The 21,290-nt window shown below is 48.1% G+C and overlaps 1 protein-coding gene across 1 annotated transcript in view; it reads right to left on the reverse strand.

The window, feature by feature from the left end:
* The window catches only part of JAZF1 (JAZF zinc finger 1), a 271,289-nt gene that overhangs the window by 2,943 nt on the left and 247,056 nt on the right, over positions 1 to 21,290 (reverse strand). The window contains exon 5 of the mRNA XM_024755086.1: positions 5,082 to 5,279. Coding sequence (XP_024610854.1) covers positions 5,082 to 5,279 — 198 coding nt within the window. The remainder of the gene's footprint in view (positions 1 to 5,081; positions 5,280 to 21,290) is intronic.

Genomic DNA, 21,290 nt, shown 5'->3' on the forward strand with positions numbered 1-21,290 from the left:
TCTGTGCCCAAATCTTGCCCCAGCACTGTTGTGTGTGTTAAATAAACACCTATGGGCAGACAAGGCCCTACTTTTATTTACGTACTATTCCACACATACAGTGAACTTTAAAAATGTTAGGTTATTAAAGCCTCAGCAACAGAAAAGTTCCAAACTTCAAATTGGCCTACAAATCCTAAATGATAACATGAAATAACAAAACGCTTTCTGGATTTGTTAATTGGTTTTGCTACCTCACTTGCACATTCTATTTAAGACGTCATGCCTAGAATCACTCTACAGATTCAACCAAGTTAGTTTTGCTTATCCCAATTACATGGTGAGTAAACAGGCTCAGGACATTGAGTAAACTGATGGAAGATTTAAGTAAGAATAAATGGCAGAAGTGATACTAGAGCATAGGTCTTAATTTCCAAGTCAGCTACTGTCAGACTGAGGAGTAAGGGAAAAGAGAAGACAGGAAGTTGTTGAGTACAGATCACCAGAAGAGTGGACTGTTTTCTAAAGTATTATCTGAATCTAGGCCCACTGAGGCCAGTCCTGTGCCCAACGAAAGGTTTCCAACATAGCCGTCTTCTACTTCATAGGATGCCCTTATCGAGCTCCCAAAGAATAAGAACAAACTGCAGTTGTTTCCTGAGCATCTAGCACTGTGCCTGGCACATAGTAGCTGCTCCACTAGTACCTGTGAATGAATGAATTTGTTAGAGCATGCCTCATTCTGGAAGAAATTGAGAGTTGCCATGAAACAAAATATGTTCAGAGGTTACTATTTATATTTCCCTATTGGAGATTCACAGTGCACATTAATACTTTTTCAAAAGTCCTATGGAAGAGAATCCTCTCGACTGTTGAACCCAGGGGTGACAAGTAGCAACCAGTTGTCTATGCCTTGAGTCTGAGGGCTGTCCAGTGAGTTGAACCGCAAGGACAGACACGACTTCTTCCCTGAACGTCCAGCTGTTGGCCGTCTGCGCCTTCAGCCCTTGTCATCCCTGCATTAATCCCTGCCTGCAGGGCGACCAGGCACTTCACTGGTCTTCTAGAGGCATGCTGGGGAGTAGGAGATTGCTGCGCTGGGATGTGGGGAGGGCAGTAATGGTGCAGAATCCGACCCGTTAACAGAGATGGGTAGATACGCCCTGCCAGCCCCTTGCTGCTCCAACCATCCCACCAGGGGCCCAGGCACATGGGTAAAGAAGCCAACCTGTGTTATCTAGCCCCAGCTGGTACCCTGCTGCAGTGGCATGAGAGACCTAGGTGAGAGCCACCCAGCTGGAGCCAGGCAACAAAGATAAGCATTGTTTTAAGCTATGGGAGGGAGGGAGATGGGGAGGAAATAACTGTTTTATGATCATTAGAAAAAGACTGTCAACTTTCTAATAGTTAACATTATGGTGGGAAGTCTCCTGACTCACAAATGCTTAATAATTTACATCTGCCTGCTTAATAATATTCCATTTATTAGCTCAACAGATACTCACTGAGTACCTCAGTGAATGAAGGGTTACGAAAACATTCCTGTGGATGAAGCGCTACTAAAACATTTCATGTCCTCGCTTTCACAGGGAACTTGTTGCAAGATGGATCATTATAAATCCAGCTACCCCTGTGCCCCAGTGCCACTCACGCCTTGTCAGAAAAGAGAGGAAGCCAAAAATAATAAACATTTGAACAACAAACAAAAAGGCATATAGCAACTCCCAGCAGGACCAGGTCTTAGATATTCCATCCAGGCCCGAGTTTTTTGTTTGTTTTTTTTCAAATAACTAATTAGGTGAGGGAAGGTTTGAAACCAGAAATTGCCAAAGCCCCCAGAAGCCACTCCAACATGAAACCAGATCTGGAGTTCAACAGGGGAAGGACACGCCCAGGGTTGAGTTGATTCCAACAGGTTTCGTGGTCAGTTCCCAGCTGGATTGTCAACACTGTGCTGTGCGTGGCTATGGGACTGACACACATGTCAGCTTTATTACTCTGGAAAAATTAGGAAGCCAGCTGCATGTGTGGAAACACATGGCATTTCCAGGGTTGGCCAAAGAGCCTACAATAAACTACCTTACTATCTCTTTCTCTTTGTTGCTGTGATTTAAAATGTCCACAAGTGTCATGGGACAGCTTATCACAAATGTTAGTACAAGCTCTAATCAGATGTAAGATTTCCCCCATCTGTTCATTCACAGACAGCAATGGAAACTTCACTTTCTAAGACTTGAGGAGCTTAAAAAGCTTCACTGAAACTCCGAATTGCAGAGACCCTGAAATGAGTTTGGTCTTTAAAAAATATTAATAACAAAAATAAATAATGTCAGGCAACTTGAAAATGAAATACTTATTAAATCCTCTGGTCTCTGAAAGGGGGAAAGGGAATTAAGCTCCAATAGGACAAGGAAGGTCACTACAGTGAGAACTTTTCCTCATGCTGAGAACTTGATAACTACTGTCTTATTCAGTACTCAGGTTTTAAATAAAACTGACATTCAGGACTTTCCTGGTTGGGATAGTGGTTAAGAATCCACCTGCCAACGCAGGGAACACGGGTTCGAGCCCTGGTCCAGGAAGATCCCACATGCCGCGGAGCAACTAAGCCCGTGCGCCACAACTACTGAAGCTTGCGCACCTAGAGCCTGTGCTCCGCAACAAGAGAAGCCACCGCAATGAGAAGCCCGCACACCACAATGAAGAGTATCCTCCGCTCACTGCAACTAGAGAAAGCCTGTGCACAGCAACGAAGACCCAACGCAGCCAAGAATAAATAAATAGATTAATTAATTAGAAAAAGAAAATGAGAGGTACTGAAGGAGAGCGGAGGGGAAGGGGGGGGCATTCTAGGCAGAAGAAATAACACGGGAAACAACTCGGAGACGTAGCTGTACTGCTGGGCCCTGCTCCCTTGCCCTACTCTGTATGAAGTCTGGGGAGTTAGATGCTCATCTTCTCCCAGTTCTGCAAATGCCAATGAAATGGTGAGAAGAGCTGATCCTCAGTCAGTGCCCAAGAGACTCATGGTTGAGAGACTCCCTGCTCACGGGGGCAGGGAATGAGACACATGTGAAGTCAGCCCTGGGAATGAACAAGATAGCAGCAGTTGTGGATTCTGCCCGACTCCACAGCACACCAAGCTCATTATGCCCTCCACTCACCAACACCCACTCCAACCATCACGCAGTAAATAAGATGAAATAATAATAGCAGAGAACACCTGGTACACCCTGCGGCCAGTAACTTCCCAGCAGAAGGAGTTAGACTAAAACTGTAGGGAATATGACCACACTCATGTCAAGCACTTGGTCAGGAGAAGCAGTTATGCATTTGTTCCTGTCCCATGTGCACCGTTATGTGTGCCCAGAAAAGGAAACTCACACTTCCCTCATGGAAGGCAGGACCACTAATTGCAACCCATGTCATTCGCCAGTTAGTGGTACTGAAGCAGTCAGCCTCCGCAGCCCAAGGTTCACGCAATTTTCTTTTGGCCTCAGATGGAGAAACAACACTCCGCAAAGGCCCCACCAACCTAGACACAGACAAACCGCAGGAGGGGAAACTGCTGGAAACTCGAGGAAAATAGAAGCCAAAGAATAATGACAAGAAAATAAAAATGACCAGGGGAAAAGGATGTAAAAAAGGAATGAAAGAGAGGTGGGAAAGAGAGAAGGCCTCATCGTAAAGGGTGTAGCTTATACCACCCCCCCACCAGCTTTTTGGGGTTTTTTCGGTCAGCTACAATCTGGGTTGTTACTTTGCTCTCTCTTTTAACATCGCTGATGTGCAAGACATCCTTTAGACAGTGTTTGGACCCTTGAGAGAAGGCAGCAAGACGGCAGAGCACAGAGGACCAGCTCTCATGAAGCATGGAGAGAAGGCGCATCTGGAGGTAGGCAGGGTACAAGGACAGCATCCCTGTCCAGCTTTCTCCACTTTGAAAGAAAGAAAGAAGGGAAAAATCTTTCTGCAAGCAGAGCTGTCCTCTGGACAAACTAGCTTGTCGAACGATCCCCTGGGCTCCTGAGATAACAATTTTGTTGCCTTCTCACCCCTGCACCCACTTCCACGCCACCTTCTGATCCAGAGGAATGTACATGTGCACCTGGGATACCCAGACAGCACGTCAGGACACCCTGATGGGACCTCACATCTCCATCCTGGGGTTTTCACTGTAGTTTAAACAAAGCGCATCTGTGCTTCCCATGATAAAAATTTAACAGTATATAGATCAGGTGAAATCATGGGCAACTTACCTGTGATACATTTGGGTTTCATGCTTTTATATCAGAAGCAGGTATAAAGAGTATTGAAATAGATTTTTTTAGTGTTCAGAGACACACTGAAGAAGGAGCGATAGGGGAAGTGCTTATGCTGCCACACATTTTTCAAGCCTTTCTTTAAAAACAGTCAATCTGCCGGGGAAAGTAGCATCTCGTCAAATGCACCAGGTATGTTTTTGATTTTTACATTTCTATCTCACAGTTGGATTTTAAAGAGCTGCCAACACCTCATGGGAAAGTTTGCAACTTTGTTTTTCGACATGCCCTCTGGACCCACACTTGAGTGCTGTGGGTGTTCTCACTGTTCTGTCCCTTTGAGTCTTCTTAGTAGAGAATTTGGCGCCCCCAGCTGCCCTGACACCCAGAGGCAGGTCCGAGAGACACAGGCTCTGCACCACCTACAGAGTTCATCGAAGCTAGAGCGGGCGGGTTTGGTGAGAAAAATACCAAAGCTCCCTTTCTCCCGAACTCCTTTCAAGCAAGGGCTTCCTCAGCTGGAAGTAAATGCCCTGCAGCGTTTTCCAAAAGGGCTCTGTGAACCGTCTGCAGAGCCGACCACTGCGGAAGGTGTTTGGCAAATAAACAGGTGACGCATTTGATATTCTGACTGGTCTGACATGAATCTGAAGAATATCAAAGACATGATTCTCCCACCAAAAAACTCTCTTTTGACGTACCGCTCCCACACGGGTCGGTGAAGGGGACAACACACCCAACGGCCAGAAACCAGGGACAGCACTGACCTGCGGGCAGCGTGGGCCCAGTCCTGGCTTTCCGGGGGGCCACCTACTCCAAGCGAGGTGGCACTTCTCTTACCTTGTACCTCTTCTTACAGCCGGGAACCGGGCAGGCGAAGGGCTTCTCCTCGCCGCCGTTCATGCACATGGAGCTGAGGATGGCCTCGGAGCTGATGGCGCTCTCTGTGGTCCAGGACTCGTCGCTGTCCGACTCCTCGTAATCCACCTCCTCCTCGTCGTACTCGCTGCCTGTGGGGCCAGAGGAGAAACACAAGGGCTGTCAGGACGCCCCGCACGGCGGCGGCTCCTGCTGCCCTGGGAGAGAGCGTCCAGGCGCCAAGGGGCAGCAAGTGCATCTAGTTCCCGGGACAGTCCTGGGGGCAACATATCTGCTTTCCCACGGGAGAGACCGGGGAAAGGGCTTCCCAGCCATTCATGGCGAGGAATGAGCTGTGCAAGAGCTTGGACTCAGTATTCTGCGGCAAAGGTGACTGACTGCAAATGTGCTGGGAAGGCTAAAACCAAAAATAACCAACTATGACAGACACACCCCTGCCCCAACACTCACAGGCACGCACACACACACACACACACACACGATATGCCTGACATTACAATGGACAGAATTCTGTCCCCTTAGTTTTATGCTTTATTGGCATGGTAAACACAAAAATCTGCAGGAGGGGGTTACGTTTTACACTTACTAGGTATTTACACTTCGGTGGGAATTAATTTCAGTTCTTTTTCTTTATAAGCTGAGCTGGGAAGACCATGAAGAAATTTAGAACTAAAAGGGTGTTACCCCAAGCTAGGGAGCAGGGGGACGGAAATGCCCAGAGCTCTGAGGGCACAATGTCATCATCATCATCAGAATGCAGGTCCAGCTCCAGGAAGACCAAACGATTCCCTACCGCACCTGTCCTCAGGGAATAGCACCTGCCTTTCAGCTACACAAAACCCTCCCTGGGAGGGAGGGAGGGCTGAGCCATTGCAGCAGACAGCTCAGACAGACGAGGGGATTCCCTTGTATCCTGGTTAAGAGCTCTGCTCAGAACTGAATTAAAAATCTGCTGTGCTGACTTCTGCCCAGGACGGCAGGGATGGAGAACCACTTCAACAAGCAGCCCCTCTTTGCTCTTTTTTTAACGAGGTCCACAGCCTGTTTATTTGGAGCTTTTGCACAATATAACCCGGAAGGACATAATTCTACAGATCATAAACAGTGTAAAATAATATGTTGACAAGTCCTAATGCATTTACAAGCCCCGTGGAATAAATAGGAATTACAGCACAACATCAATAAGAATTATATGGTAGCAATTACAGTTGTGAAGTTCATCCCCCAGGTGTGAGGCTAAATTGCAGCCGGGGCTTGCCTGGCTGCTCCATGGGGCTCCCCCTGCTACATCAATTATTTCAACACCAGATATTGGCATTTTTATTGGGTTTCATTTTAATAGGCATTAATAAGATTGTTCGAAGAGCCAGTTGAGCCAGGAACAAGGACGCCAGCATCTGCGGCGAACACTTAAAAGGATCCAGGAAGGAAGGGACCTCAAGGTGAACGAGTGCCTCGTATGGTTCAGGCGCACTGGCTGCATCAGCTCATTTAGTCCTCTGGTGACCCGTGAGGTGGGGTGTCACTTTCCGACACGAGAGGAAGTGAGCCCTGTGAGGCTCAAGAGCTGCCGCATCCTCAATTAGCTAGTAAGGGAGTTACCTTTTCCCAGGTTGCCTCCCGGCCTCCAGTGCCGGCAGCTCTCTGGGGGTGGGGTGGGGTGTGTCTCTCTCAACCTCCGTGTCGCTGGGCCTCCACCATCTACCGCTCAGAATTCAAAGCAGCCTGCTTTGAAGCCTGTTTAGAAACTCAGGCGGTACGGAAAAAACAATTTGACAAAAATGAGGCTCTGGAATTCAGTGTGGGTTTCAGTAAGCCCCGCTGCGCTTGGCTGGAGCCCCCAGAGACAAGAGACCCAGCTGGGAAGCGCTCGTAGGACACAGCACAGGGGTACCTGCTCTGCCGCGTCCCTCGGTCCATGAGCAAATCTGGAAACCTGTTTCTAAGTAGGGCACTGTTTAGGACGTTTTACTCTTAAACAAATGCCACATGCTGGTGTCCTTTAAATTGCTTGTTAGAAAACTATAAATACTATTTCGCAGAGCTCTTCCACCAGGACTTGAGAAAGTGAGAATGACTAATTTACCCATCTAACTGAAATAATTTGTTAACCTGAATACCAGGAATCGCACAACGTTTACAACTGGGGGCAGCGCGAAAGCCTCAGACCAACCGAGGGCTTAACGAAGCCCAGCAGAAGATAAAACTTCAAAACTCTTCGGGATCAAAAGGGGCCAGGTCTGGGGGGTTAACGCTGTGGACACACTCGCCTGCAAACCATGCAGCATCCAGTCCCAAGTGGGGCAGGTAGGAGGACCACATGATCTACTGTCCGTGTCAGGATGCCTTTGCGAGTGAAAGCCAGCACGGGGACAACAGGCATACACAACTGGGCCCCCACACACACACATCCTCGTCATCGGCACACCACAAGGTCCTTCGGGTGCTTTGTGAAACTATCTCCCCTGGATGGGGGTCGAGAAGGATCTGTTTCTATTTAGTTCTGTCCTATAACAAAGCCGAGCAAGGCCCAACCCTGGGTTCATGCCTTGGCTAGACAGTGTCAGCTGAGTGACCAACTACTTGGCCTCTACTTTCTCTTCAGTGAAATGGGAGGAAAAAATCTCTTCCTTACAGTTTAAAGATTAGAATTATTGTTTATAAAGCACCTGGCACAGGAGGACCTGCACATAGTAAGTGTTCAAAAAAACAGAAGACAGTATAATACTGTTTTTGTAATAATACTATTTATAATACTACATGTAAAATAATATTATTTTTAGAAGGGCCTGTTGCGAAACCAAACAAAAAATAAGATAATTCTGATAGGTTTGGGCATCTCCACCAGAAAAAATACAAGAGGGATTCCATAACAAGAGAGGTGCTGTGCTGGCTGAGGATGGTTCGTGTAGATGCATCTACAGGGGCCAAGCTGGGAGCCCAGGCTGGGAGCCCGTGTGAGCCCTGGTGCTGCCACGGACAAACTGTGTGACCCCAGGCAAGTGATGTTAGCTCTCTGAGTTTTAGAGTCCTCATCTGTAAAATGGGCTGATAATACTACTACCTCTTAAGGTTGCTGTGAGGAGCAACCGAGTTCCTGTTTTTAAAAGTATTTAGAACAGTGATACATGGTAAGCATTAAAGAAGCATTTGGTAAATAAATAGGCAAAAGGTCACGTGAGCAGTTTACTTCATCCACTGTCCCCTCGTTTTCTCGAGGGTACTCACGTTTTAAAAACAGGAGTGGGGGGGTCTACTGTTGCTTGTGTTCCTGTACCCCAAGTGCTACCCTGTCATCAAACAGGAGAAATGTCGCCAGCTGTGAGGCGGGTCCTGCAGCCACAGGGCATCCTGCAGGTACAGGGGTTGCTATTGTCCCAGAAAGCCACACAAGCTCGGACGCTGGCATCCACTCGGTGCGCATGTCTGGAAGCCTCGCCAGCAGGGCCTGCGGTGCTCTGAAGAAAACATCCGAGGTCCCGGAACCTACTGCTCTTCCTCTCTTTTCACACATCTTTGAACCCTAGGAAATGCTAACCTGAAAGGAGTTATGGCTTTAGTTCAGAAACATGTGGGCCAACCCTCTCTGCTTTGTTTTATTCATGTCCTCATGCCTTTCGAAGGAGAAAAGTAACGGGGTTCATTTTCAATCTCTGCTTCACCTGCCATCTCAAAACTAACTTCTGAACGAAGGGATCTGCAGCGCTTGCCAGCCCTCTGCTAGAGATTTCCGCCCCCTGCCCCCCATTTAGGGAAAGCAGGATGGAGCGAGGCTGACTCTCCTAGCAGGGGTCTCCCAGCTTTTCGATCCTCTCCTACATCCCGGTCAATAAGAAATTGTGGGCACTGCCTCCCTGAGGGGGAGCGTGTGTGAATATACTGTTTATAGATGACATACATGTACTAACATATCACTATATAAAACAGATATGCAAATAAAAGGATGAGGATGAAACAGTTTAATAAATATATATATTAATATGAGAAATATTTTCCTTAGTAAGTATAAAGATTTGATATCTCCTTCCTCCACCTCACAGATTGTCTTGTGCACCCACTTTGAAGCCCACTGCCCTCCAGGCCAGCTGGAGGGGTCAAACGGGCCCCATCACAGCCAGCTTTGAGGCTATCAGATATGATGAGCCTTTGGATTGTTCCAGGGGAGAGGTATGGCGTGTTAAGGGATGGATACGCTCATTCATTCACCCTGATCTTGAGTTAATGGGTGATCTCTGAGGCCCCGTGTGAGCCCCACCCTGTCAGCCTATCAGAGCGGGTGCTGGGCTCCAGCCACCAGACAGAGGGAGGATGCGGAATCAATTCAATCCTCTAGTTCTGAGCGCCCATCACCCAGAACCCATAAAATGTTAATCGCCACATCGGTTTCTGAAGAAAAAAATGATAAGAAGTATTTCCTCTGTGTAAAAGAGGAAAAAGACCCCCAAACACCCTACCTGTAGTTGTAAGTAACTGGGGCAGGGAGGTGGGAGGAAAGCATGGGAGTCACAAGAAGAAATTTACCCCCCTGGGGCCCAGAACAGGTGATGGCAGGTGTCCTCCTAGCAAGCAGGGTTGGGGAACATTGAGTCGGTGAGTCGGAATTTTGCAACTAGAAGGAGAGGTGCTCTGCAGTCTATCCGGGCGGCCTCCCTTTCTCCAGGGCTACTGACTGGGGATTCTAGCAGGGAAAGACTAGGCTGTGGTGAATACCAGTTCATCTTCATCTCTCCCTGCTTCTCTCTACCTCCCACCCTTTCCTTCCTACAAGTCAACCCTAAGCCCTGGCAACTGAAAGGGACAAGAGCTCAAACACAAAACAGAAAGCTTGCTGTAGGCCAACACCTCCTCCCCACACTGACCGTCTTGAAGAGTCCAGAGGAGAGCATTCTCACAACTAAAGAGAGAGCCTGAAGACCTTAATTAAGAAAAGCAGATGAAAACCCCATGGATGTGGCTTCTTTAGAGCGACGGTGGCTGGTTCTGCGGCTTCTAGAAGTGCCACCCTTTCCTCTGGGTTGTGGCACCTGGGGAGGCTGTCAGCACAGGGACACAAACTATAAAGACATTGCCCTTGTATCTGAAAACAAAGATTGACTGACTGGGTCAGATTTCTAATTTGGATGAACTTGTTCTCTTAGAAGAGAGAACACCTTCAAAGATCTGCATCTCAAGAACACAGAGGACAGAGGGCTGGGATGCTGGATGAACTGTCAGGGGGGATTTACAATGGGGATTCAGCCAAGCAATTATTTTGTTAGGATGGTTACCGTTTTTGCTGATGCTCTGGTTACAAAGCCCCATAGCTTTGAGGCTCTGTCCAACCTCAGTTCTCCCGTAAGCCCTGTTATTTTTACTGCACTAACGGGCACAATATGAAGATCTGAGGAATGCACAAAGGCATGAGAGCCAAAATGCCTGTTTTCTTTGATCTGGCCTCCTTTTGCTTTACATCATTTGCTACTCAAATTGTTTTTTTTTTTTTGCAGTACGCGGGACTCTCACTGTTGTGCCCTCTCCCTGTTGTGCCCTCTCCCGTTGGCGGAGCACAGGCTCCGGATGCGCAGGCTCAGCGGCCATGGCTCACGGGTCCAGCCGCTCCGTGGCATGTGGGATCTTCCCGGACCGGGGCACGAACCCACGTCCCCTGCATCGGCAGGCAGACTCTCAACCACTGCGCCACCAGGGAGGCCCGCTACTTAAATTCTGGCACTTAATTCTCCATCTAACCTGACCTGTGCCTACTCGGATTTTTTTTTTTGGCTGCGTTGTGTCTTCGTTGCTGCGCGCGGGCTTTCTCTAGTTGCGGTGCGCGGGCTTCTCATTGCAGTGGCTTCTCTTGTTGTGGAGCATGGGCTCAGTAGTTGTGGCACACGGGCTTAGTTGCTCCGCGGCATGTGGGATCTTCCCGGACCAGGGCTCGAACCCGTGTGCCCTGAATTGGCAGGTGGATTCTTAACCACTGCGCCACCAGGGAAGTCCCAACTTGGATTTTTTTTTTAAATAAAAATTGTAGCTGCCTAAGAGCGAGCAAATTTTGCTTTACACATGCATTTCTGGAAGCAGAAGGGGTTGGGAGATCCCTCTGCCATTTAGGTCGTGGGGTGGCTCCTGTGAGCCTGGCACGGAGACAGGTGTTTTCCATGGAACCTGAGGTTCAGGAGGTGAGGGACGTGCCCAAGGTCATCCAGCTAGATACAGGCAGACTGGACTGGTACTTGGGTCTTCAGTTTCAAAGTTTGTGCTTCTTTGATTTATTTTCAAACGGAATATCCGTGATCGAGGGAGATAAAGATTTGACACACAGAGCAAAGCTCTGGAAGTGCTGGAGAGGAGGGAGTCCCAGCCACAGATGGGGCGGGCGTGTGAGCGTGTGGGAAGAACAGGGCTAGCCTCGTACAGTCAGGCAGGGGTGGGCCCTGCCCTCCTGGCTGGTGGCCGTCCGGTGTTCCAAAGAAAAGCTCCATGAGTTGATGTTTTTCAGGCTCTTCTTAGTCTTAGTCCCTAAGCAATTTAAAAATGACTTTCACCAAGGTTAGAATTTCTACAAGAAAATGTCACTTCACCTTGCACGGTCACGGGTAGGAATAGGCAGGCACTAATTTTTCTCAGGTTGAATTTTCCACTGTCATCCTCCACGGCTGCAACAGCGGCCATGGCTCACGGGTCCAGCCGCTCCGTGGCATGTGGGATCTTCCCGGACCGGGGCACGAACCCACGTCCCCTGCATCGGCAGGCAGACTCTCAACCACTGCGCCACCAGGGAGGCCCGCTACTTAAATTCTGGCACTTAATTCTCCATCTAACCTGACCTGTGCCTACTCGGATTTTTTTTTTTGGCTGCGTTGTGTCTTCGTTGCTGCGCGCGGGCTTTCTCTAGTTGCGGTGCGCGGGCTTCTCATTGCAGTGGCTTCTCTTGTTGTGGAGCATGGGCTCAGTAGTTGTGGCACACGGGCTTAGTTGCTCCGCGGCATGTGGGATCTTCCCGGACCAGGGCTCGAACCCGTGTGCCCTGAATTGGCAGGTGGATTCTTAACCACTGCGCCACCAGGGAAGTCCCAACTTGGATTTTTTTTTTAAATAAAAATTGTAGCTGCCTAAGAGCGAGCAAATTTTGCTTTACACATGCATTTCTGGAAGCAGAAGGGGTTGGGAGATCCCTCTGCCATTTAGGTCGTGGGGTGGCTCCTGTGAGCCTGGCACGGAGACAGGTGTTTTCCATGGAACCTGAGGTTCAGGAGGTGAGGGACGTGCCCAAGGTCATCCAGCTAGATACAGGCAGACTGGACTGGTACTTGGGTCTTCAGTTTCAAAGTTTGTGCTTCTTTGATTTATTTTCAAACGGAATATCCGTGATCGAGGGAGATAAAGATTTGACACACAGAGCAAAGCTCTGGAAGTGCTGGAGAGGAGGGAGTCCCAGCCACAGATGGGGCGGGCGTGTGAGCGTGTGGGAAGAACAGGGCTAGCCTCGTACAGTCAGGCAGGGGTGGGCCCTGCCCTCCTGGCTGGTGGCCGTCCGGTGTTCCAAAGAAAAGCTCCATGAGTTGATGTTTTTCAGGCTCTTCTTAGTCTTAGTCCCTAAGCAATTTAAAAATGACTTTCACCAAGGTTAGAATTTCTACAAGAAAATGTCACTTCACCTTGCACGGTCACGGGTAGGAATAGGCAGGCACTAATTTTTCTCAGGTTGAATTTTCCACTGTCATCCTCCACGGCTGCACAGTCCCCATCGTGGGGGCCTGAGGCAGGCAGGACAGTGGCTAAGGGAAGTGCCTTTGGGTGGGCCCAAGAGCTCATGCCAGCATTTCAGTGTGGGAAATGAGCAAACCTAGTAGGTAGGATTTCATAGGGCAGGACTATAATAGATTCTACGGGACTGCCGAAAGATTCCTCCTGGTCGTCGGCCAAGGAAGTAAAAATCAGAGCTGGTTTCATGAATCACATGAAAAGACAAGGGGGCCCAGAGTCCGTGTATACACGTACATCCATATCCACCCACCTGGACGAGCCCACTTCATGGCCCAGGAGCCAGCTGAGTGTTTCCGTCAAGCTCACCCTCACTTGCCACAAGGACCACTTCAAACCTTGTTCACCCCCTCCAGCTTCTACCCAGCGCCTCTGTCCTCTGCTCACCTCTTTACTCTGTGAAGATGACCCTGACCTATTTTAGTGCCTATAGGGTTCTCGTTCTTTGTATTTATAAACAGAGTGACACACAGATAGATAAAAATAAGTCAACCTTTTCCAGAAACCCAATAGGCCACATTTTTCTTTCCACACAGATCATTAATATTCATGCAAAAGTGATAACTGCAGTGACAGCAAATTCAAACTCTCCTGGGGTGTCAAACTCTGGCAAGGACATTAGCAAAGAGCTGCCTTTCTGCCTTACGGACTTATCATTAAAAATTAGCTTTAATTGGTACTGACCCACTTTATACGAGCTGAAGCAACAACAAATCTGAATGAACTGACAATGTGTGATTACGATGGAAGACACACTGTTGCCTCTGGGGACCATCACCAAGTCTCAGAACTTCTTGACCTCCTAGCTCCTGGCCTCCGCTCATTCCTAGAATTTGATTCTCCCCTGCCTCCTCCTTAACTGTGGAACAGGTCCTGGTTCTCCAAGTCAGAAGTAATGCCTCCCTCACAGGACTAAACACTTTCTAATGTATTAGGAGGCTCTTGGTCATTACCTTTGGTAATGACCACAGTGCCCAGGGCAGTGCTTGCACTTAAGGAGCCAACAGACATGTGTTTGTTGAATGAATGAATGAGGGAATACACTTCACAGACTCTAGTGGTAGAAAGGGAGCCAAGATTACACAGTCTCTACTCTTGGCCTCCTACGGTCTTAAACAAAGAGAAGTAAATTAGATGATCTCAGTTGCCTGCTTAAAACCCTCCAATGGCTTCCCACAGCAAGGAGTAGATCCACACCCTGTCGTGACCTTACTCCATATCGTAGTTGCTTGGATCTTTACTATCTGGAGGACTTTTTTTTTTTTAATACGAAAACTTAACAACTACTTATGCAGTTGACCCTTGAACAACATGGGTTTGAACTTCATGGGTCCACTTATATGCAGACCTTTTCTCAATAGTAAATACTTAGTACCACACGATCCTTGGCTAGTTGAATCCATGGATATGGAGGAACTGTGGATATGAAGGGCCAACTAAATTATACTCAGGTTTTTGACTGCGTGGAGGGTTAGCGCCTCTAGCACTGTCCCCGCGCACACATACACCGGTTTTCAACAATCAATTGTATTTGGTTTAGTGCCAAATTTTTACACCTATAAACCTATCTAACAGACGTTTCTAAATATTCAGATGCTATTAAATAAATATAAACATTATCTAAAAATAGACTGCACTTACACATTTAAGTGTTGGTTACAAACTTAGATTCTACACATTTCAACAAAATGACGCCAATTTACCATTTAAGAAGATAAGCTTAATATCTTAAAAACAGACAAATCATACAAATGATCACAGTGACCACAAAACCTCCATTTAACCTATTACACAAGTTGGCCTTACAGATTTATTTCTTCATTATTTCCATCCTTAGGTTTGGCCTTCTTGGGGTACAAGAATCTGGTGACTAAAAGAAACAGGAGCTGATGTTGGCCAGTGGAAGATACGGGTTCCAAGTTATTGAACCAACTGACCCTTGGCGAGGGTCATCAGGGCAACATGGTGCAAGAGTGAGTCTGCATTTCCTGGGCTGGATGCCTAGGTCTTCTTTACTCAAGGTTTGCTCGTTCCACAACAGGATTTTTAAAGCCCCTGTCTTTCCTGCCACTTGATGTCTTCAGTATAATCCCCAGGCCTGCTGGAGAACTCACCTCCCAGGGGACCAGGGATTCCCTGCCGGCCACGCGGCTCCTTCCCCCATCTGGCAAGCCACTCCCACTCAGGACCTCTTCCCACTTGTTTGGGACCAGGGTGTCAGCTGGTCTTTCCTACTCTTGCCCCAGTTGCTACTTTTCCTGCAACTATAAGGCTTACTCACAATTCCCTGCCAATCTGCTAATGGAGGTGGGGAAAAAGAATACCTATATTTTATAGACAGACATCTACTTCAACACAACCCCTACCTATGCCGACACTCCCAATTTTGCTGTAGCAAAATTTATAGAAATATAAATGCACACTATTATTTTCACTGTCCTTGTATTATAGCTACTTTGGGGCATACTTTATATTAATTTCCCCATGTTAAGTATCATTTTGGACCTAATGATTTTCACCAATTCAATTAATTACCAATTAATCAATTACCACCGATTCCACCAATTCAATTAATTACTATTAATGGTAATTAATAGTATGATTAATTAATCATACTAACTTGGCCCGCAGAAGGCCCCTTTGGCCATGCCTCGCAGCATGTGGGATCCTAGTTCCCTGACCAGGGATTGAAGCCGTGCCCCCTGCAGTGGAAGCGTGGAGTTTTAACCACTGGATCGCCAGGGAAGTCCCTCCATTATCCTTTTTTAATGAAAAATTTCTTCTCTTTAATCAAAGCCATCATTGTACACAGTAAAAAAAAAAAAAGATAGATCTATGAGGCTATAATGAAAAAGAGGAGGCCTCTGTCCGGCCCGTTCTCCCTCTCCACTCCCCCATGGCAACCAGTTACGAGTCTTTTACCTGGATTTACTCCCCACTGCTAAATAGCATGCCTCTATTGCTATTTTCTGATGTTCAGTTTTGGGTATCTATTGACCTCCCTACACAAGATAAGAATTCTGATCTTTCACGTATTTCCCAACCCTCCTTCCATCCTCCCCCTCCTCCTAGCAGAATTCCATTATAATATTTGATTTCATTGCTATTCAATGTCTGCATCCTTAGGACCAGGCCATGTAGCAAACTAGGATCAGATTTTTGTCGTCCTTGCAGTTAGTAAACACCACAGCCATAGGCTATTTGGCTGTTGTCATCTTTCTCACCTGCCTCCTCCTCCCCTCCTCAGCAGCAACATCGTCATGAGGACAGCTGACACTTACCTGAGGCTCACCACGCACCAGGCACAGTTCTAAGCGCTGTTAACTCATTTAAACCTCACAACGGCCCTATGAGGCTGGTACCTACTACGATATCTTCATTTTACATAAAACGGAGGCTCAGAGAGGCAGAGTGCCTCGTCTGAGGTCACAAAGCTCTTCCATGGCAGAGTAAGGGTTCTAATCTGGCCGTCTGGCTCTAGAGCTTGCCTTCCTAACTGATCCACGGTCCTGCTAACTTGAATTCATCCCCAGCTCCGGAAGTGTAACTCTCTCAGCACGTTCAAACCCATCAGGTGTTTGGCTTTATTCCCCGTTACTTCTCGCGGCCCCTCCTCCCCGACTCCTTGCTCTTTCTCCCTTTGCCATCCACCTCCCAGGCCTGCTGCACAGCTGTCACCTTGCATCCACCCCCCCTTCCTCACCACCACCAGGAACTCCCATTGCCTCTCCCGATGGAGGGGGTATCCCTTTTTCATAGATTCCATGTCTTTCTCTTTCTCTGTTTACTTCTTGCTTGGGTCACGGGAGGTAAAATGTCGACTCCCTGGCCTGTCTGAAAATGTTTCTTCTACCCTCACAGTTGATGGTAGCCTCTGAAGTTCGTGCCCGTCTTCTCTCGGGATTTTGAAGGCATTGCTCCAGTGTTTCCGACCTCCTTCGGGTGCTGCTGAGAATCCCCTGCCACACCTGCTTCTCAGAATATGTCTCCCTCTCAGGAGACTCGGGAGCTTTCTTCCTTGTCCTCACGTTCAGAGGTATCTGTCGCTCCAACTCTTTTAAAAATTATATAGAACAGGGGCTTCCCTGGTGGTGCAGTGGTTGAGAGTCCACCTGCCGATGCAGGGGACGCGGGTTCGTGCCCCGGTCCGGGAAGATCCCACGTGCCGCGGAGCGGCTGGGCCCGTGAGCCATGGCCGCTGAGCCTGCGCGTCCGGAGCCTGTGCTCCACAACGGGAGAGACCACAACAGTGAGAGGCCCGCGTACCGCAAAAAAAAAAAAAAAAGATGAAAAGAAAAAATGAGCCTCTTTCTCATCAATGCTTTCTTATTATGCCTCAATCCTTGTCTTCTGTCTCCTTGAGACTTCAAAGAATCCCTCTGTACTTCTCTCACCTCATTTTGGAGTCAACCCCACAGCTTGTTCCTAACTCTGAGTTTTGGTACCTAATTTCCCAGCTCTCCATCTTGGTGAGAGGAGAAAGAAAGTGCCCCCAAAGCACAAGAAAATAGTGTCTGCTTTATTGTTCCCACATCTTGGCTATCTTTCAGGCAAAAAAATGAGCAATGAGGAACAACAATGTCCCTGCAGTACTGAGAGGATCTCAGTGACATCGCTATCCCACCTCTCCTCCGTCCTCATCGGCTCCACTACTTTACCTTTGCAGGAGATCAAAATGGCTCCTTTCCCCTGAGCCTTCCAGTTGCTGCTCCAGATTCATGGAGACTTAACATAAAGGTTTCCTGTGGCAACAGGCAACTCTTTTTTTTTTTTTTTTTTTTGCGGTACGCGGACCTCTCACTGTCGTGGCCTCTCCAGTTGCGGAGCACAGGCTCCGGACGCGCAGGCTCAGCGGCCATGGCTCACGGGCCCAGCCGCTCCGCGGCATGTGGGATCTTCTCGGACCGGGGCACAAACCCGTGTCCCCCGCATTGGTAGGCGGGCTCTCAACCACTGCGCCACCAGGGAAGCTCAACAGGCAACTCTTAAGACCTACTTCCGATGCAGAAGTGTTTTCAAATTGCGACTCGTAAGTGGGTCGTGAAATCATTTTTGTGGGGCACAATCAGCATTTAAAAAAATAAAAGGACAGAATGGAATAGAAAGTATCAGAGTGAGATGTGTTTGTTAACACTTGTTTCAGGTATGTGTCTCTGTAAAAATCATTCGGACCACATGTCACAGGAAGAAAGCATAAAGCCATTTTTAACCACCAGCATCTCATTTATAGAACTTCTTTCTAAAAGAACCAACATTTCATCCAGAGGAAACAAATCAAACAATTTGAACCGACATTTAAATAGGGTATAGAACAGGCTGAAACAGAAGAGAAAGGTCGTTTTTGGTGCCTGTCCATAAGGCATCGTGTCGGCCAGCAGGAACCTACAATGTAACGGGGAGGCAGGCTGTCAGCAAGCAGACCTCAGGGGCACCAGGAGGGCACACACAGGGTCTCCCGGTGAAAGTGACAGGCACGTATGATGGAGAGGAAGTATGAAGACAGTTCTTCACTGATTCAGGTGTCCTTTCGGACCATGACACTTCACATTTTTTTGGAATATTCTCCAGGGAAGCCAATCTTTGTTTGTGGAGTGGGCAAATCTGCTTCTAAGAAATGGCCCCAAGTCGTTCAGGGCCCTCCTGCTGAATTACAAGGTTCCTGCAGGGTGCCCTGGACTCTTATTACCAACTGTCATCAGGTTGCTGAACAGAATAGGTTCTCAGAGTTTCGAATCTTGCAGCTGAGCTAAGGAGCTAAGGAGGGCTGGCCAGCAAGCAGGTGCCTGTGAGGGGTGAGTAGCTGGACCCAGAGAATCACACCTGCCCGGCGCAGGGAAGGAGCTGCAGGGGAGCCGGGAAGGGGAAGGACTGGGTGTGTCCAAGGGCGGCTGGCAGACTTGTCTTGCCCGTCACCCTCACGTGTCTCCTGGGAGATTGCCATCGGAGGGTGGGCTCCTCAGGCTGGGTTGCTCTAACTCCCGGCAGACCCCCAGCACCCAGCATGGCTCAGCCAGTCTTTTTGGGATGAAGGGACTCCACAGCAGAGGGCCTGTGCACCGGAAGGATGGAATCACATGACACAATGCACACAGGTTATCTGTATGTAACATACATATTCTGTGCTTCGTAATTACACTTATTTAATACACACTAAAATTTGTATATGATAAAATGAGAGGAACAATGATGATGCCATTAGGGACCACAATCTGTGAGATGCACGCACACAACGGCGCCATCTCCCATCAAACCCGATTAGCACAACCACAGAAACCAGCCGGACCCTGGCCAGAGGCTGTGTGTGAGGCAGGTAATTCAGGGACTTGGGAGCAGGTAGCTGTATTAGGATTCTGGCTCTGCTGTTACCCCCTGGTGCCCTTAGACCTGTTATCCCACCTCTTTACACCTCCATTTCCTCATCCGTAAAATGGAAAAATATTAGCGCTAACTTCATGGGGCTGTTGAGAAGACTGTATGATTTAATATGTATAAAGTGCTTAATTTCCGGCACATAGTTCTGTACTGTATCAACTCTGGATGGTATTATTATTTTAATCAGTAGTTTGAAATTGTCTAGACTCGAAAGAGATGGCCAGGTATGGACAAAGCCAGTGAGAAATCATCTGGTCAGAGTCATCTGTCTAAAATGCATGGACAAAAAATGCCTAAGATGTAGTTTGCATTTCTAATACAATGGATGAGGGTCCTGATTTCTAATGCTGTCCGAAATAAACAGACTGCCCATTCAGGCTTAAAAGCCTGAACTTATTCTTCATTAATTCACCCATAATACTGGAGACCTGGGGGTGAAAGAGACAAGCAGTCTCTCTGCCTTCAAGGTGTGCAGTGTGACAAGGGCCCCCTGACAGCTCATCACACCGTGGGTTCCTCCAGTGGGGAAGTGCCCTGCTCTCAATAATGTGAATCCTGGAAGCGATGGGAGCAGAGGACTGTCTCTTGAAACAAGCGCAGCCTTCTCTGCGATACAGAGGCACTTGCCAGGGCTGGGTATTGGAATGGTGTTTTCCTTTCTAACTATAAATTTAATGTGCTATATGGACAGACAGGATGGACATTTTTATGCCAAGAGGAAGCTCAAAGGGGAGGGCTGGGGAGAGGAGGAGGATGGATATCCAGAAAAATGATGCAATAATCAAGGTAAGAAGTAACTAGGGTCCGCTAGCAAAAACCGGTTTCTAGGGCAACAGAGTCATCGTCTCTTTCCACACCCAGCTGAGGACCTGAAAATGTGCCACCCACAGAAAATACGTCTCTTCTCTGTGGAATAATGTCATGAGGGTCCCTGTCAGGTCACAGAAATCTCGACGATCTCCCATAAAAGCTTTGTTTCACACTTCATCCCATGTGGGAACTTTAGCCAGGGCCACATGAAAAACGAGTTTTATGAGAGTACTTCTGATTTGTAAGAAGGCTATTTGGCTTCTTAACAGGGCAGCTTCCTGAAAGCCCCGGGAATGGCATTTTTACATGTTGCACATAGCAGGCGGCCTTCATAATGATCAGGGCCGCGTTTAAATCTGGTGAAATGTTACGTGAGTGACGAACCTCGACCAAAGCAATTGGGAGAAACTGCGGGGCCAAGAATTTCCTGGTCACAGAGATTGTCTCAAGCACGATATAAAAATGAGTCTGACTTTTTGCACCCAGGCACGAGGGTAATGGCTCGAGAGAGACGGGGAGGACATGGCTTTTCCTGCTCGTGGTCCTTTTCATTCCCTACCTGATTGTTACCAAGCTTCTCCTGGGCCCTGGTGTTGTGACAGGCCTTGAAGCCCAAGGTCTTAGTGTGACCACCCAGTGACCCTGACAATGCTTTCGCCTGTATTTCTATTTCTTTGGCAATATCTCACGTGGCCACGAGCGCACGCTTTGGGGCCCCGACAGCCTGGATTCCAATGCCGCCTCCTTCACTGAATCGCTCAGTAACCTCGGGCAACTCAACTTTCTCTTTGCCAAAGAACCCACAGCAGAGAATTCAGTGAGTCAATATCTGTGTAAGTGCTTAAGCCAGTACCTGCCACGAAGCAGTCTCTGCTGTTAGTATTTTCATTGGCTGAGCAGACACACATGATTTCACAAATTCAAGAGCCAACCAGGATGACGGATGTTGCTCGGTGGCTTATTTTAAATCCAGGGTCAGTGTCAGAACCCCAGGAGCAGCAGAGGTCCACAAAGTTGCCCAATTTCTCATGGCCATGGCTGGTTCCTGCCCCTGTGGTCCTCAGGCTCGGCTATGATGTCCCATGTGGGGCCGGTTCCCGTTCTCATGCCTCTCCCTCCTGGCTTGCTCTGGCCTGTGTTTTGGCCACCTGGCCACTGCCTCCAGATTTACCTGCCCCACGTGCTGTTCTTGGTCAGCCTCCCTGGATTTTCTCACCTTGGACAAGAATGTGGAGTGGCTTG

The sequence above is a fragment of the Neophocaena asiaeorientalis genome, unplaced genomic scaffold (assembly GCF_003031525.2).
Source record: "Neophocaena asiaeorientalis asiaeorientalis breed wild unplaced genomic scaffold, Neophocaena_asiaeorientalis_V1.1 scaffold36, whole genome shotgun sequence".
Lineage (NCBI taxonomy): Eukaryota > Metazoa > Chordata > Mammalia > Artiodactyla > Phocoenidae > Neophocaena > Neophocaena asiaeorientalis.